Source organism: Callorhinchus milii, unplaced genomic scaffold, assembly GCF_018977255.1.
Source record: "Callorhinchus milii isolate IMCB2004 unplaced genomic scaffold, IMCB_Cmil_1.0 Scaffold1, whole genome shotgun sequence".
Taxonomy (NCBI): Eukaryota; Metazoa; Chordata; class Chondrichthyes; order Chimaeriformes; family Callorhinchidae; genus Callorhinchus; species Callorhinchus milii.
This window is the reverse complement of record NW_024704742.1, coordinates 88,623,144-88,642,235: the sequence shown is the minus strand read 5'-3', so window position 1 is coordinate 88,642,235 and position 19,092 is coordinate 88,623,144. Positions and strand designations below refer to the sequence as shown.

Sequence of the window (19,092 nt, the reverse complement as noted above, 5' to 3'; positions counted from 1 at the left end):
ATCTTGTTTCTCCATTGCAAATGGCACTCTCTTTCTCACATGCATCCCAGCAACTTAAAAAGTTGGCAACTGGCCAGGCCGCTTAAAAAACAGGCAGGTGGAAACCCTAACATGTCCCTGATAATCTTGTTGCGCCCCAGTTTGAAAACCAATGGTCTAGCTGCTAGCATACCCATGACACGTAGAAATATCCCAGTTAAAAACCCCTGCACCATACAATAGGTTCTCAGTTGCTGGCAAAGTACTGGTCTATGAGCTTAAACCTATTATGTTTGTGTAAAGTTATGTGATATAAAGGATCAAAGTAGTTCTGGAATCATTCAACTCAACATTGTGTAAAAGGAAAATCTGAACATTGGCAGAGGATATTTTTTAAAAAATGAAAAGCTAATCAATGAAATCACCAAACAGAAAGACATTGAAACACAATCAACAAATGTGCAAAACATTTATTATTTTATTTATATATCCTAGTGTTTTTTCTGCAAGTTCCACTATGAGAATCAAACACTCCAAGATTTTTTTGCTTTACCATACTTATGTCAGGATATTACAGAACAATGCCATCAAAACTGATATCATTTAACTGTATCATGTGAAAAGCTCTTGTTGCAATAGTGGGTAATTACAGCATATTCAGAACAAACCTACAGCAATCACCAACTTTAGATGGATCTGAAATGGAAGAATACTTTCGGATCTGTGAAACAACTCCCAGAGATTGAGCCAATTGCAAAGCACTAGGATCATGGCTTATAATTGTCCCAAGGGCCACAAGAGCTCTGAAAATAGCTTCGGGATCTTGGAGGACTTCCATGGCAGTGCTGATAATAGATAAACAATGTGCTTTACCTTCAATATCATTTCCTGCATGCAGAATTACTGCATAATTTAGTATCAAAGTAGCCAGTGCAATGTGAATGTTCTTGTTGCTAGCTCCTCTCATTTCAATTGCTTGAGAAAGTACCGTTTCCCTTAAGGACATCATGAGCTTTGAACCATGCGACCCGCTAGCAAAACAGTTGCAGACAGTTCGGAGAATAAGCATTTGATTTGCTGGTTTTCCCTGCAGGTTTATTTTGTTTAAGAGGTAGTTGCTGAACTGTGTCCTGTAGTTTTCACTGCAGAAGTGCTCATTTACTGCTGGGTGTTTCACAGCTAGACGAAGAATATCCAGTACAGGAAACAAAATATCTAGGATGGGTAAAAATATAATGAAAGTTAACTTTTTTATTTTAATAGCAGACTATTGTAATATTAAGCTATTAAAAGCACAGGTTTAAGAGAGAATCAATAGTTACACAAATTAAACATGTGAACAATGCAAGAAGAATCTTAAGTGTTGACAGTCTAAGTTGAATGAGATAATAATAATCCTTGCATTTATCGCTTTTCACAATTTCTAGACGTCCCTAAGTGATTTACAGAATATACTGTAAAGTGAATTGACTGTATATTTGTGGGGAAACGCGGCAGCCAATTGTGCACAGCAGTGTCCCCAAAACAGTCTTGGATTGACCATAAGAAATAGGAGCAGGAGTAGGCCATTCGGCCCCTCGAGCCTGCCCAGCTATTCAATAAAATCATGGCTGATCTTCTAACCTAACTCCATCTGCCCGTCTTAGACCCATATCCCTTAATCCCTCAGCCTTGAATATCATCTCAGTATTGATTATGTTCAAGGACTGAGCATCTACAGCCTTCTGAGTTAGACAATTCCATAAATTCACTACCCTTTGAGTGAAGAAGTTTCCTCAACTCTGTTTGAAAAGGCTGACCCTTAAGTGAAGAAATGTTTCCTTAATTCAGTTCGAAAAGGTTGACCCTTAACCTTGAGACTATGACCTCTAGTTTTAGATTCTCCAACCAGGGGAAACAGTCTCATGGCATCTACCCTGTCAAGACCCTTAAGAATCTTATATGTTTCTATCAGATCACCTCTAATTCTTCTATATTCTAGAGAATATAGGCCTGGTTTACTCAACCTATCCTCATAGGTCAAGCCGCTCATCCCAGGAACCAACCTAGTGAATCTACGCTGCACCCGCTCTAAGGCGAGTATGTCCTTTCTTAAATAAGGAGACCAAAACTGCACACAATATTCCAGGTACGGCTCACCAAGGCCTTATACAACTGCATCAAGATTTCTCTACTCTTGTACTCTAACCCTTTTGCAAACGAACGCCAACATTGCATTAGCCGTCCTAGTTGCTTGCTTTACCTACATACTAACTTTTTGTGACTGGTATACAAGGACACCCAAATCCCTCTGAACACTAACACTACCTAGTCTCTCCCTCTCTAGAAAATAATCCTCTTTTCTATTTTTACAACCTTGGTGAATAATTTCACACTTCCACATGTTATACTCCATCTGCCACCTTCTTGCCTACTCATCTTGCCTGTCTATTTCCCTTTGCATTCTTTGTGTGACATCCTCACAGCTTACTCTCCCACCTATCTTCATATCATCTGCGAATTTAAATATGTTAAGTTCTGTTTCCTCATCTAAATCATTGATATACTGTAAATAATTGAGGCCTTGTGGCACTCCACTTGTCACATCCTGCCAATCTGAGAAGGACCCATTTATCTCTACTCTTTGTTTTCTTTCTGTTAGCCATTCTCCAATCCATGCTAATATATTACCTTCAATTCCATGGGCTCTAATCTTAATTGGCACCTTGTTGAATGCCTTCTGGAAACCCCAATACACCACATCTACTGGTTCCCCCCTATGTAACCTGATAGTCACATCCTCAAAAAACTCTATCAGATTGGTTAAACATGATTTCCCTTTCGTAAAGCCATGTTGACTGCCCCTAATCATGTTATGATTTTCTAAGTACCCCAGGATGACGTCCCTAATTAAGGACTCAAGAATTTTCCCTACCACCGATGTCAGACTAACTGGTCTATAGTTCCCCATTTTTTGTCTCACACCCTTCTTAAATATTGGGTTATGTTTGTGACCTTCCAATCACTGGGAACCATTTCAGAATGCAGGGAATTTTGGAAGATCAAAAACAAAGCATCCACTATCTCTGCAGTCACCTCTTTTAAAACCCTAGGATGCAGACCATCAGGTTCAGGGGATTGATTGGTTTTTAATCCTATCAATTTCTCTAGATTGAGTGACCAAATCATTATTGTTTTTCTTGAGGGATTATTATCCCCGGAAAAGCAATCCGCCAATCGACAAACAACCAGGTTCCTACTTACTGCCTCGGTAAACAGAGGCGTGTGGAGTAAGGAAACTTGCCCAACATTTTACCTTGCCGAGAATAGAATCCAGGTCTCTCGCTTGCAAGGCAAGTGCTCTAACCACTAAGCTACAGGACTCCACTATTGATATTGTAAAAGCATATCAAAAGGTCATAACTTACCTATAAAATTACTTCAAAACTGTGCCATATTAGTCACACGTGGAATACATATTTTGAATGGCAATTACTATAATGCTGGTCATTGTAGTGCAATGATAGGATAGTGTTGTAAAGTAAAACACTAATTAACCTATGTCACCGATTAAACTTCCTCCCGTTCTTCCCCACTTCCCATAATCCCAAAACAACAACAACATTTCATTTATAGAGCGCCTTTCACGTCGGGAGGACGTCCCAAGGCGCTGGACAGTTGGGTCAGGACCCGAGCAGGGGGGAAATGGTGAGGGGAGGGAAGGGAGGGAGTGAGGAGGGGGCAGAGAGTCGAGAGGGGAGCTGAAGGCACGGTCAAAGAGAAAGGTCTTGAGACTGGCCTTGAAGGAGGAAAGGGAGGAGGCGGCGAAGGCACTGGGGGATGGAGTTCCAGAGCCTAGGGGCTGAGAGGCTGAAGGCCCGGCCACCGATGGTAGGGCGGTTGGGGCGGGGGATGTGGAGCAGACCGGAGCCAGAGGAACATCAGTTGTTGAAACTCCGGGAGGCATTCTGTGCCAAACATGCTATGTTCCAGAAGGTACTCCAAGAGGGCAGGTAAGTAGTGGGATAGTAGGTCGGAGAGGTAGGAGGGAGCAAGGCCATGAATGGCCTTGTAGGTGAGGATGAGGATCTTGAATTCAATCCTCTGGGGGATGGGGATCCAGTGGAGGCGAGCGAGGGTGGGAGTGATGTGGTCCCGAAGCCTGGTGCGGGACAGTACACGAGCTGCAGAGTTCTGAATGACCTGCAGCTTGTGGAGGGAGGTGCCGGGAAGGTCGGCGAAGAGAGAGTTCAATTAAATTGACTAACCTAAACTATCCAGTATTTCTGAAAATCTCCAAGCACTGCCACATTCTGCAATAACTAAATGCAGTGCAACTAGTAGGAATATAGCATTCTGTCAAAATAGCATCATACAGTCAGACTTCAGTTATAACACAATGGTTTGGATCTATAAATCAGATCATATGTTAACTGGTTACAGAATAGAACAGCTCGCAGTAGTGCATCTGGGTTAGCAGGATGCACTCACATCGCCAAACCGCATTGCTGGCATTTACATCAGTTGCTGAAACTCCAGGAGGCGTTCTGTGCCAAACATGCTATGTTCCAGAAGGTACTCCAAGACACCAACCTGGTGGAGGGATACTATATAAATGCAAGATGTTGTATTGCATCTCTTCTATACGTGCACCCACGCTATTTATAGAGATTGCTATCAAAAGTAAGTAGTGGCAAATGTAACTGCAAACAGATAAAGGTGTTCTAATTCCTTTTCGGAAAAAATTCCAAAATGCTTAGTACTCTACAAAGGCAATGAGAACACTTTAACTTCTCATACCGACGACTAGCTTTAGAATCCCTGAAATTCTTTTTTTTAATATTTGGGAAATTTTGTGTTATTATTTTATCCATTAAAAAAATTACATTTACATTAATAAAATACTTCAAATGACTGTTGTCCAATTCCTGCAAAGCAAAAACCTTCCTAGGGAAGAACGTCTCTTTTAAGGGAAGTTGGGAGGGGAAAGCCCGGAGGTCAGTGCTCCGATCAGCACCTCGCTTATCTCCTCAGCACCCGCCCATTTCCAGTCCAGCAGGCTGTTTGTCAGGGCATCCTCGCTTGTGACCAGCCAATGGTAAGTCAAGTCTTAAAGGGCTTACTTTTTTTGTTTTATTTAGTTTTATACATAGATTTGTTTTATTAGGCATTATTTCATATTTACAAAGAAAACAGGCTCTATATATACTTAAAGTGATTCCCCAATCTGTTAATTACTCTCTAGAAATAAAATACAAGATGACTAGCAAAAAAAACTCTAAAGGTTTGCATCCTTAATCACACTGAGCTGTATTCATCGAATATGATAACCTCATTCTTGCAAATGATTTGAGAATCCTAATAACCTCACTAATAACCTCAAATCAAAACATCAACATTTAAAACAAAAATTCATAGACACCTATGCCAGGAATTAAGGTTTTATTTCCTTATTTTCTTTTAAATGTCTAGAAAGACCTTCAAACAATCAAATTTAACTTGAATAATCCAAACTCATCTAGTCATCTGCTTACCTTCAGGCCACTGGGCAGCTTTCCATAAAACATCCAACTGCTGTGTAGTAGGAGTCTCAAGAGTTGAAGGATTAGATATGATGGAAAGTAACTTCTCAAGCATTTGCAGATCATCTGAAGACAACTTTTGTTCAGCTAATGTGTTTTCATTCAGTTCCATTACCTTTCCTGCAACAAATTTTGTTTTAAAAAGAATCACATGAAAACTCTGCATTTATTCCATTTTTATCAGATACAACATCACAGATCAAATGCAACAATTGTGTCATTTGATAAACAACAATTTGAACAACACAGAACAATTCCATCTACCAAGCTTCTTTCAAGGTAATAAAATTGAAAATGTATATTTTGACTTCACAAAATAAAATTAATGTTTGAAAGCTAATTCTTCCATTCTCAGCTTGGTATTATACTTCAGGCTTGTGGCCCTTCAACTGCCAATTAACATGGATGCTGGCTTTTCAGTAAACAAAATCTGACTGTCAGTTGAAGACTGTAATCGACAAATTCAATGACATAAGGCCATCTTCACAGCCTTCGGTATTTGAGAATGTGGATGAGCAAAAGAAGGAGAATTTTTGTGTGACATGTACATCTGTTTCCATTCAATTACCAAATTGCTTGCTAAATTGACTACAATAGATAAATAATAATCCTTACATTACTGCAGCGCCTTACCATGTCATTGAGACGTCTCAAAGCGCTTCACAGAATATATTGTAAAGAGGACTGACTGTATTTTGTGGGCGAAACACAGCAGAAACATTTTGTGGAAAGCTGACCTGTAGCTTTGTAGCTATTACTGCCACATATTGCTACAAAAATAATCTCTTCTGGAAGTAAACGAATGAACCAAGGCAGATTTTGTCACAAAAACAGATTAGCTTACCCATTATCTGGGTTACGTTTCCCTGTCCAAATATGACAGGATCTTTTTTGGGAAAGTAAGGATTACTGGGTTGTGCTTGTCCATCAGCAGAAACATAAGCATTTCCTCCTAGGGGAAAGAAGAAAAATACAATGTAAGATTATAAAATACAAAAACAGTTTGCATATTTTACTAGCATTGCTATTAGAAATCAATGGTTTTGAGCTATTGGTCCAAGATGAAATACATAAAAATATCTTGAAAAAATAATGCGACATTAACCACTTCTATGTTATGAGTCTTGGAATCAGAAAACCTCCACCAGACTGTGCTAAAACTTTTCAAAGCATCTCATGGTAATTATTGTCAAACATAGTGACTTGACTATATTTGTAGAAAAAAGCAGCAGCCATTTATGCCAGCGAGTTCCCACAAACAGCCATAATCAATCTATCTGCAACATTGCTGATCTGAAAATTGTTAACTAGGACACTCGTACTTTGTTGTAACAGTCTCTTCAATACTCACCCAAAAGAGGCTCACACACGCGCACACAGAGACGCAAGAGAATCACAAGAGAGATTGGAGAGAAAAAAAAGGGATTTCCTTCACTTCCCTTCCCCCTCCCCCAGTCTGTCTCCCTTTTGATTCCCCCCATCCCCCCAAAAAAACCACTAGAGAAATTATTTTGTTTTTATATTCCTTGCACTTCTCAAATTCTACCTGTAAAAGGATCACCTCCTGCAGAAGGGACCAAGCCAGAAGAGCCAGGAACATATCGACCAGATCCTGCAATAGAACAAGTAGAAAATATTTTCCCCAATTCAGAATACACATACAATGAAAGATTAAGTATACTGTCACCTTCATTCTTGAAAGACTAAATGTCTAGAGATTGATGGCTGGTGAGCCACATCAAGAGCAAATTCTGGCAAAAATGTGGATAGCATCCTTATGACATTGAACACCAAAACAATCTCTTGTGGTTTCATGAAACAGCTTTGTACTTCTCGTTTATTTTTCATTTACAAGTAAGGCACTAGCGGATCAGAATGAGCACAAGTCCAACTTTGCCTCTCTCAAATAATATCAGTCAATATTTTTAAGGGAAAAAAAGGAAAATCCTAACGGGGAATAATAGTCACTATCAGAAAACTCTAAAAGGATAAAAAAGCACTCTAAGATATTATGTATATTTTTATTGATTACAAACTGAACTCTTTTTCAGGAGCTTGTAAGGAATACTGCAATATACTATTTTCCTACAAATACACAATCACAACATTTTCCAGTAAATCCGGTGAAGCACTTTGAGATGTTCTGACTATGTGACAAGGAGCTATATCAAATTAAATGATTATTAATGGTGCAGTGCTCAAGCAGCTTAAAAAGCATTAAAACAAAACCATTAACCACACAAGATCCTCCTCCTTATAATAATGTTAGAATCCCAAGTTGGACCCCATTCTCCTCGGCACTCCCCACGTACTTGTAGGAATATGAAACAAGCCCTACAACAACAAGATTACATTTGTATAGCGCCTTTCATGTCGGGAGGACGTCCCAAGGCGCTGATACAATACTGAAAGCTAGCAGTTCTGCAATATTCCCCACAAGCTTTTGAACAGAATTCAGCCTGCAATCAAAAAAATACACAGCACAACACTTCTTGTAAAAGAAAAATATTTTCCATGCACGAGAACAAAAATCGAGGAGACAGACTCCCGACAGGAAGACAAACTCGTGCATCAGCCAGAAGAGACACCTTTATCCAATCAAACGATCATTTTACAAGGGATTACACTGTCTAATTTTCTTAATCGTGTTTACTCCTGTTGTACATAGAAGATAAGTAAATAAAATTAGGTCACAAAAAAAACAAGTTATAATTTCTAAGAATCGTACCCCTCATTGCTACATTTCTGAGTTCTATATTATATACAATACAAACAGGCTTAAACCTAAATCAATTATGAAAAACCCTTCAGATCACTACCATACTCTTGTAATAAATAAAGGATATCTTTTAAAACAAAGATACACGGCTGCCTATTCCTTACCCGTAAATGGATCCACACCACGTGGGCCTCCAGGGCTTAACCCACTTCCGGGTATGTAACGACCGGAACCTGCAGAGGTTCATACAAATAATACTGTTCTATATTCTACACACTTTCCCTCACCCAGTAATAAATTCTTACAACATTTTCAACAAATGGGAATAGAAATCTAGTTTTAGGTGAGAAATTTGTTTTGGATTAAAATCATCTGTTAATGTGCAATTCATGTATAATTGGATTTAAAAAAACATTGGTCTCAGAGGTTCAATCTACTTTAGACTGAACATTGCACCTTCAGCATCCTGCTTATGCTGATTTGAAATCAAATGACAATTGTCTGAACTACTGGCAAAGAATAAATATTTTTCTTTGAAGTACAACATTGAGAATGTAAATAAACTGCAACAGTATTATTTTCATTAAACATAGTTGCAGGATGTGAACCAATGACAGCAAGAAAACTCCCAAATTTATAAATTAAATCATCTCACCTCATTATTGAAATATATTAGGCAGAAAGCCAATATACTCATTTGTTTTAGAATTACATCAACGCAACACTGAATACTGCATTATTTAACACAATTTATTGCATTCAAATATGGTTGTTTGTATTATATGGTTGTGAAAATCTACACACATTAATGTGAAATAAAGCAGTGTAGATCACATGTTACATTAGTAAGTTGGTGAAATGTAGGCACTATAAAGTTAAATAAGGGATGAAGGATACGCTACTGAATATTTGAAATACTATAATTCAGCTTGCTCAGTCAAGGTTAAACATCTGGGCAGTCATCCAGACCAAACAACTCACAAATAAAACTTTTTGCCAAAAAAATAATGAAACATATAGTATATAAAAATTATACATATCAATTTTAAACAAAGCAATCTGGCTTGAACACAATAAACCAAGTTAAGTGCTAAGTAAAGCAATCTTCACTGTTGATGAATAATCATTTAAGAACAAATAAGCAGAAATATAAATTTGTAAACCTTTAAATATATAAACTCACTAACCTGTGAAAGGGTCTGAAAACCCTGTGCCTGTTTGTCCCAGTGTCTGCCCTTTCGTATTCTCAATAATAAAGTTGGCAACCTGATCTAGAAACATGGGGCTCAAGTCATTTTTTTCCAGGAAGTTATGGGCAACAAGCCATGGATCATCACTAATATTGTAAGGCAGTTTCAAGGAAGGTCCAGCCTCATTAACATCAATGGTAAAGACATAATCATATTCCTAAAAATAAATATGAGATCCAACAGTCAATTTTCCAACTCAAAAAAATCAATTTCCAACTTTTGAAATAAGAATAGTCAATCAATTGTTTTATGTGATCACAAGATATGGTTAGGAGTCAATACAGACTGTCTAAAGTTTACAATTTACAGATAAAATGATGTAATGCTAAATTATAATAAGAACATCTTCCAGTTTAATAACCAACCTGACTTTAGAGGACCACAATATTCATAAACTAAATTTCCTCAGCAGACCTTCAGGTGTGGTCTATGCAACATGCTGCCACTTAGATGCAGACAGCAAAAAGCATGCAGCCTAATGATATTTTATTTTAATTTAGTATAAAATGAAATGTTCATAACCATACGCGAAATAGTTACTTGACTGATTTACTAGATGAATGGCGGAAAATGTTTCTTTAGATCAGGAGACAAAACAAAGGCCATTTTAAAACTGCAGTGGTACATCTGAATTGATTTTCCATTTCCTGAAAGGTAATACAACAGTGAATAGCATGTTTCTCTGGCTGTGAAACATACTTTGCCTTCATAAAGGACTTTGCCAGATGTCTTCTGTGTTGCTCCTGATGAACCCACTACATCCCCAATCTTCATCCATCGTCCATCAACAACACTCCACTGATAGGCATGGACATTGTCTTGAACTCTGATTAGTCGTGTCTGACCTTCCCTTGTACCTGAAAATGTAAAGAATCTAATTTTTTTTGTCAGCCAGATGTTTGACACATGTAGAAACGCATCACCATGCTAACAGTATCCAAACCACATAGAATTCCATGCATCCCATCTATCAATGGAAATTCACGAGTTGTGTTCTGGAATGGAAGGTGTATGGTCTCCCTGGACGGACAAATTCTGCTTACCTTATTCCAGAGAGTATTAGTCGCAGGTTGGTAACAGCCAAAGTGTACTTTGGGTAATGCTGAAAGCTAACCAGCTAAAACGTCAGAAGACAAGGTTCAAACCTACACCAATGTGCTTAGTAACTTGTCTCAGACTTCAGTACAAACAAGCATTGTAACATTAGATTTAATCATGAACCTTAACTTAGCTTTTCATTCAATCAACCTCTGGATGTAGGTTTGCTTGCCCATTTAGCAATTTGGTATCAAGTGGAAGAAGGCATGAGGTTTAGTAAATCCCTCTACTGCTCGATAATATTAAGTGGCTAATATAAAGCAGTGGTTATGCACACATTAACCATATGAAAGGAATGGTACCACATACCAGGCTCATCAAGATGCTCTTTTCCTGGAAGTTCATTGATGTTTATATCCCCCAAATCTCCAGCTTTAGGATCAATAGTTGCACTAGACAACTCATTTTCAAAAGTCTGGATCTCTTCTGCACTGGCTACCCGCTCGTCAGCTTCTGTGAAAACTCTTATTATACCATCACTGCAACCGAAAAAAAAAATGTGAGTCTGGCTACAGTAATAGTTAAATATACAATGGAAGCCGGGATTGTCCTGTTTAAGCAACGCCCGAGGTTAAACAAAATACCATGACCACTTCCCACCCAGCAGCAGAGAAGAGCCTCCTCCTTCCCATCGCATGGAAAGGGGAGCAATAAGCAGTGGCATTCCACCCACTCACAAGCAGTTCCAGCTGTCAATCAATTGCAATTTGACTCCTCCCATTCCCTCCCTGGTTTCTTTCCCGTTCCTCCACACTCCCACTGATTGACAGTCCAATTCCAGCCAATTATGAATGGCTGGGGAACGCTGTCAATCAATCACAATTTGTCTCCTCCATCTCCATCTGCGAGTACACTCAGCAGCGACAAGCGTGGAGTTTTATCTGGATTAACCATACTGTTCTACACATTAATTGGCATGTTCCAAACGAGTAACAATACAAATGAATCGAGGCCGGACATTTTGTACAATTTATCCGGCATCTAAGCTTAACAGGCGTCCAGTTAAAGTGAATTCCGTTGTATTTAAACTGAAAACATATGTAACATGCACACACATATTTTAAGATTTCCTGCAAATATATCACTCTGTGAAGCTCTTTGAGGTGTGAACTTTATATGTGCTATATTATACTCAACTGTACAATAATTTTTCACGATTTATATTATTCACTATTATGGTTTCAAAATTTTAACATGAATCGTACACTAGCTCAACGACTAGATGATAGCAGTTGGTATGCAAATTACCTTTTTATTCCAATTATCTATTCAACTAAATGCTTTTTGCTAGCTTGCGGCTTTACATAAAACAAAGCTGATCAAGTATAAAGTAAATGATCCTTTCATTTAGTGTAGTACCCTTGATGTCAGGATGTCCTGCCAATTCGCTTCACAGGATATACTGTAAAGTGTAGTGATGGTGTATTTATTGGCAACCAATTGCACCCAGGAATGTTTCACAAACAGTCATAAAACATGACCAATTTTATTTGGGAGACTGTTGGTCACGATACTGGGAAAAATGTCCGTTTTTTTTTGAATCATGGGATCTTTAACACCACCTGAGCAGCAGAATTACCTTAATATAGACAAATATAATTAATTATGATTAACTAATTATAATTCACTGGTTGATTGTTGGCTAATAACTAATTATAATTGATAATATAATTCTATCTTAATTAACTTCATTAACAAATGTAGATTGCACCTTGAGAACCTAAGTTATTCCAGCTCGTAAAACAGCAAATTCTAAAATGTCACATGCAGTCACATGGATTCAATACCTCAGAGACTGCATTATGAAAAAGGCTAACTTCCATGCTACCAAGTCTTCACTAGTCATCACTTCCTATGCGGTATGAGACAGAAGTATTAGTGATGTGACTACATTTATGAAGTGATATCAGCTTGGTCTTTTGCAGTTTTATTAAAAATGTAATGTTAAAAAATTTAAATGTAATTTGTGCTCAGATACACATTACAAATCTACCTTGAACCTATAACTATGTCACGATTGTCCAGCACACAGCAGCACCAAACAGATTGAGTTGGCAGCCTGATGGTTTGAGCACATTCACCCTTTTTCCAAATTCTCAAGGATCGATCTTCTCCCGTAGAAACAAAATCTGAAATGGAGACAAAAATAACAACCATATAAAGAATATCCTTCTACAAGGCGACCTCATCAAAAAGGAGTTCCAATGTAATGATGCTCCCCAAAATGTATTTAATGCAAAATATTTATCTTAACAAATGAAGTGAGAGATTAATATGAAAACCTAAATATAGTCAATTCACTTTACAGTATTTTCTGTGAAGTGCTTTGAGAGGACTCGAAGACTTGATAAGCACTATATCAAATGCAAGGATTATTATTATGGATTGAATTCTCAGCTTTGGAAAAAGAAAAAACAATCACGTCAGTGGTTTACATCTCATCCTCTGAACTGTTGCAACTCTTATATCCTTTTCCCTCTCCATTGCACCATCTGCTACAGCAAAAGGTGATTTCACTTGCACTGCTGAATGTCTCATCATTTTGGTCTATAAATGCTAAGTCTTAGTAGTAAGTGGGAGTGCATTTCAATAATTCAAATCAAATTAATGTAAACTCATAAAAGATTGATATTTTATTGTATTCTGTAATAAACATTTCTCTTACTATGATTATGATGTCCATAATATTACAATTTTGAACAAGATTCTTCAATAAGGAAACCAAGTGTAATTTGAAGCTTTGAGACATCTCAACGACATGATGAGGCACTATATCAATTGCAAGGATGATTATCTCAATTTGCTTGCAGCTTTACTAGAGAACGCTATTAAAAATTGCCCTAATATCCATCCGTCCTCTTTCATCCACCACCCCCCAGAAAATCAGCTACCACATATCAGCCTAGGAATTTGGTTTAATTTCAAAGAGGACTGTTCACTACTACCTTTTCCTTCCAAAAAAACACTGGGCAAGAAAAATAAATTTTAAAAAATCAACTTATGATATGAAGCTAATAAAATGTCAAATGTTTCAGTATTGTTCCTAATTTCTGGCAAGCATATTTATGAGAAACCTGTCCCACAGAAACAAAATGAAGATTGGGAGTTTTATTTGAACTGCAGACAAAAGGGAACTCATTAGATCAGATTCAGCAAATATATATATATATAAGAAAAACATGTTTGTTAATTTCACTAATTCAAGACATTAAAAAAACGTACCCTCTCCATTAGGGAAGACTGATATGGAATAGATATAGTTGGTATGTCCATAGTAAACCTGTGAACACTCGCCGGAGATTTCCCATCGGCGAATAGTGGCATCATTACTGCAAGACAGGAACTCTAAATCGTTCAAAATGGCCAGTCCTCTAACACAATCTTTATGACCTAAAAATAAAATTAAAGTTAGTCTGAACAACGTTATAACACTGTACTTGAAATTGAAACTAAAGGATTTAAAGAAAATTTATCCTTTCCAGAATTGCAAAAAAAACAGAAAAAGTGGGACCAAAATGGCTCAGATATACCATGCATTAAAGAGAAAACAGAAGCCTCCAGTCATTCTCACACACTTGCTCAGCCAGGCTGAAGCAAAGCAGAATATCTGACACACAATAGATTTCACATCCCATCTAACTTGGATCTACTTTGTAGAATCCAACTGCAATGATGACTGAGCATGGAACATTTTAACACACTGGCAATCTCAAAAGTGTCTAAAATCAAACACTTGTTTGTGCATGTAAACAATTTTCTGCTTATCTAAACTTCTTTGTTAGATGATGACAAGTGGAATCCACTCCAAAAGGAGTAATGGAACAGCCATTGCATATTAATGGATCCTGGTAGAGGCAACACAAGTGGACATACCAGTATAAGTGCGTTCACATCTGCCTGCTTTCCACAGTTTAATCGTTTTGTCAGCAGATCCTGTCAGCATGAAACCTTGTTCGGGTAGTATCCTTACTGCCCACACTGCTGCTGTATGACCCTAAAAGCAAAGCAATTTTTTAAAAAAAATTACTGAAAGCAATAAAATATACTTAAAAAACCTGGAAGTATTATCTTTTAGTTAAAGGGGGAAGGAAAGATTTACCTGCAATGTCATCAGACATTTATCATTTAGCCAGACTTTTGATGTAGTATCCCAAGATCCACTAAGCAATGTACCAAATTTTCCAGATGAAAGACTGCAGACTAGAAGCAGCAAAGGCATAATGATTGTACATTAAAATTACAATGTCAGGAGTCCACTGCACATTGAATAATACATCACAAATTCTGGAAGTTCTTTGTTATTAAATTTACGCATTTTTTTTAAAAAAAGCTAAAACATGAAGGTTTATAAGATGATAGTGACAATTAATCTACAACCTTTTCACTCATTGTGCAATCTTATCTCTGATCATAACAATTACAAATGACATTGGTATTTCTCGTCGGGAGGACGTCCCAAGGTGCTGGTCAGTCAAGGATTTGGACCTGAGCAAGGGGTTGGGATCAGGGGGGTGGAGGGCAGGGAGAGTAGGGGTAGGAGGATGACTGCTGACGTGAAAGGCGCTCTATAAATGTAATCTTGTTGTTGTTGACTGAAGGTGCGGTCGAAGAGGAGGGTCGTGAAACGTGCCTTCAAAGAGGTAAGGGAGGGAGCAAGATGAAAAGACTGTGGGGATGGAGCTCCAAAGGGTGGGGGAGGAGAGGCTGAAGGCCTGACCACTGATGGGGGTGGGGGCCGGAGCCTCCTAAAAGTAGGACAAGTCATTTCCCTTCCAGTACACATTAACAGCTAATTATAGGGGATGAATGCAAATGAGCAATAGTGAAAGCAAACAACGAAACAAAGTAAACACCACCTACCAGTATTCTTATGTCCTTCAAGAATGTACAGCGGAGTTTGGCTATCCAGTGTGAAGACACAAATGTTATTATCGTTGCCTCCTGTTACAATTTGTCCCCGAGGGTATGTGTCATTGGGTGCTATGACGCATACACATGACACAAAATTTGAGTGCCCATTCATACAGTGCATATCTGTAAAACCTTTGCTTGAACTGAAAAATAGAAACAAAACAGAAACAATCCAATGATTGTTCTCAATACAAGAGAAAATAAAGTGATGATTAATTTCCCATAGTAATCAGATAACAAATTATAAGCATTCAAAAACACTACCCAGATGAAAGTTACTATATAAATTCAAGTTGTTATATTTTAAAACAAATTTAAAGTATTTTCCCACGAAAACAGTACACCTGCAGAATTAATATTTTCTAATTTGTATAATCAAAAAATGATACTATGCGGAACACTGCTAGTTCCAGTCGATTAGTCAGCTAGAAATTTCAGATCAACGACACTTGTTAAATATAAACTTCAGGTTGTCTCTCCTACAAATTCCACATCATAAAATCATATATAATCTATGAGCAATGATGTGTAATAACCTCACCTTTGCAATCTACAGCAAAGTGGCATATTTTATTAATTTAACAAGATTAGGCCTCAGACAATTTTCTACCGTCCTGGAAGCATTTTGACTCATTTTCATTTTTGCTGTGATTAAAATTGGTCATTCACTTCACAGCTGTTTTTGAGGAATTGTTGGCTATTGTGTTCACCTACAAATACAACCACTTCACAGTAACATTCAGCAAAGCTGTTTGAAACATTTTGACAACCTGATAAGGCACTATACCAAATGCATGTTTGTATTATTATATTGGGGGGGTATTTATTGATCAACCTCATCTAAAGGGCCTTTACTTGTCTATGACCATTTACAGTTTTGGGGGTAGAGGGAGAGAAAGCGTGAAATTCAGGGAAGGCTGAATTCATCCTTATGAGGCACCTTCACAAATGCACCATCATCAAAAGTTACTGTCTAATAATCAGGCACAAGAAACCTGGCTGAATTGCCCTGCTCTAAAATGGGGCCATTAAATAAATGAGTCTTTGTAACTGATCCATGGCTGAGATCAGGATTGAATCTGGGATTTTCCGTGAATGTGAATTCCGCTTTCCGCAGATTAAGGTCAATAAGTTTATTGGGTGCTCAGCGTGTTTTGAAGTTAGCGGGGAATGAAGTGTCACACATTATCAACACCATTTCAAAACTAACCCCAAAAAAAGTTTGTCAGTATTTTCTCTGTTATCGTCCCTTGCTATGACTTCGCCAGGATTGGATGGAACCCTATAAATGAGCCCTAGTTTTTAAGTGTTTAACCTCGTGCATAAACTGCATTGAGTTTCATATTCCAACAGATGCAACGAAGGACTTAAAAGACTTTGAAATTAGATGTAACTTTACTTAAAAAAGTAACGCAACTTCTTTACAAAGGTTAATTACATTAGAAGTAATTAACATTGAGAAGATAACAAGAAAATATGAGAGGACCGTTGTGTTTCTTTCCTGTGGACTGCAGTTAAGATAGTCTGAAGCATAACGATGGGTCTAAACTACAATTTAACAGCCTGACAGCAACCCCCGGGAGGAAGTGACTGTAAGCACAGCCGAAGAGGAAAGGTTAAAGGGCAATCCTTTCACTCACTCACTCGCTCTCACGTCCCGTTCCCCACCCAAACACGTTAAAAAAAAAAGCAGTTTAACTCTCTCTCATTTTTTTTAATACCTAACGCAACAGAAACGCACCCACAGCTTTCCACGTTGGTGAACGCTGACACTGACCAAGGACCCGACCGACCAAAAATAAAACAGAAACGATGCAGTGCCGAAACCCTCCGAGAAACCGAGCAGGTCAAGCGTGGCCTTAAGGAAAGTGATGATGATGATGACCGGCTACACCCGCCCCGCCCGCCCTTCCTGCCCCGCCTGCCCGCCCCCGCCCCGCCTGCCCCCTGTGCCGATCTCGGAGTTGTCAAGACATGGGCGAGGAAGAGGGAAGGGGGAGGGAAGCTGCTGACACACAGGGAGGGCCGAGGCCTGAGCCGGGGGGGATGGCAAAGGGACCGGAAACGTTGTTACCTGTTGGGTACCCAGAGCCGAGCGGTGCGGTCTCTGGACACGGACACGAAAGCGCTCTCGGGGTACAGGGTGGCCGCCAGGCCCCTCACGTCCATTTCGTGTCCGGGCAACGAGCAGCTGAGCCTGTAACCCCCGGACGCCATCTTCGCTCCCTACCGCCGCGCCTGCGCACACGGCCACCCACCAACCGGCACGGTTCCGCTGCAGTGCGCAGGCGCCGCGCCGTTGCATTCTGGGTTCGGTAGGCGCGAGGGGGGGGGGGGTGTGTGTGTGTGTGTGTGTGAGGAGGATCACGTGGTTTGCCAGACATGACGATACATCTGTAGCCCAAAGTCCACCAAACACCAGCCCAACAAGTAGCCCAATATTAGTGCTGTTTACATTGTCAGGAAAAGTTCTTCGAAGGGGAACGTAAATACACTTCTTTCAGGTTTAAAATAAAAATGTCCAATTACAGAACGGATCGACCACAAGATTCGCTCAAATTTTCAAATGCCTTTATGCCCTTGCACTTCCCTACCATCCGACTCGCTCACTCCCCCACTCCACCCACCCACTGCTTCCGCTCGGGTGGCTCCAGCCTCCTGTCCATCCCTTGCCCCCTCCGCTCCACCAGCTGCTGTGTTTTCAGCCAACTACGCCCCAAAACTTTGGAACTCTCTCCCTCGTCCCCTCTGCCATGCCCCCTCCCTCCGTCTCCACTTTCAAATCCTGCTTAAAGACCTTACTTTTGAACGTGCTTATGGTCACCCCTCCCTCGCCCCCTGGCTCGGGGTCAGAATCCACCACTGTCAAGCACTCCGGGATGCTATACCGCGTGAAGGGTACTATATAAATGCAAGTTGTTGTTGTAAAGAAAATTAATCAGTCACCCACCCAAGAAATTATGAATGTATTTTAACTTGTGGCAACCCTGGCTGCCTGGCGGAAGAGAAGGGTTTTGATAGAAATTAAACTACATCTGCCAGCCCAAAATCCACCAAATACTAGCCCCAAAAAGAGCCCAATAATAGTGCTTTTGAACCTGTAAGAAAAGGGTCTTCAAAGGGGAGTGAAACAAAAACAGAAACGTTCTGCAGTTTTAATTTTTTTTAATTAGACACCATCCCAAAATTATAAATGTAGTTTAATTTTTGGCAACCGCAGCTGGCATGCGGTCAGGCGGTCAGACAGGGTTTGACAGAAATTAATAATAATAATCCTTACATTTGATGTAGCGTCTTATCACATCTTCAAGACGTCTCAAAGCGCTTCACAGAAAATACTGTAACGTGAATTGACTGTATATTTTCTGGGGAAAAATTAAAACACAACTTGTAGCCCAAAGTCCACTAAACAAAGGTTAGAGCACTCGCCTCTCAAGCGAAAGACCTGGGTTGGATTCCCGGCAGGGCAAAACTTTGGGCAAGTTTCCTTACTCCACACGCCTGATAATAACCCCTCAAGAAAAAAGTAATAAATTGGTCACTTCAATCCACGACTGTTTGTGAGTCACTGCTG

At 39.2% G+C, this 19,092-nt stretch overlaps 1 protein-coding gene across 2 annotated transcripts; it reads right to left on the bottom strand.

Moving 5' to 3' along the window:
• Positions 1–418: 418 nt before the first annotated feature.
• Positions 419–17,794, bottom strand: plaa (phospholipase A2-activating protein). 2 transcript variants are annotated; one of them, XM_042332985.1, is made up of 14 exons: positions 17,593–17,794; positions 15,468–15,661; positions 14,707–14,807; positions 14,481–14,601; positions 13,830–13,997; positions 12,601–12,736; positions 10,917–11,086; positions 10,209–10,366; positions 9,447–9,666; positions 8,424–8,492; positions 7,087–7,152; positions 6,385–6,492; positions 5,493–5,660; positions 419–1,194 (listed from the first exon to the last, which is right to left on the bottom strand). In XM_042332985.1, the coding sequence occupies exons 1-14, from the start codon at positions 17,733–17,735 to the stop codon at positions 626–628; spliced, it is 2,391 nt and encodes a 796-aa protein (XP_042188919.1). In that variant the 5' UTR covers positions 17,736–17,794; the 3' UTR covers positions 419–625. The 2 variants fall into 2 exon arrangements, with proteins under 2 accessions (XP_042188919.1, XP_042188923.1); XM_042332989.1 differs by lacking the exon at positions 8,424–8,492.
• Positions 17,795–19,092: the final 1,298 nt, after the last annotated feature.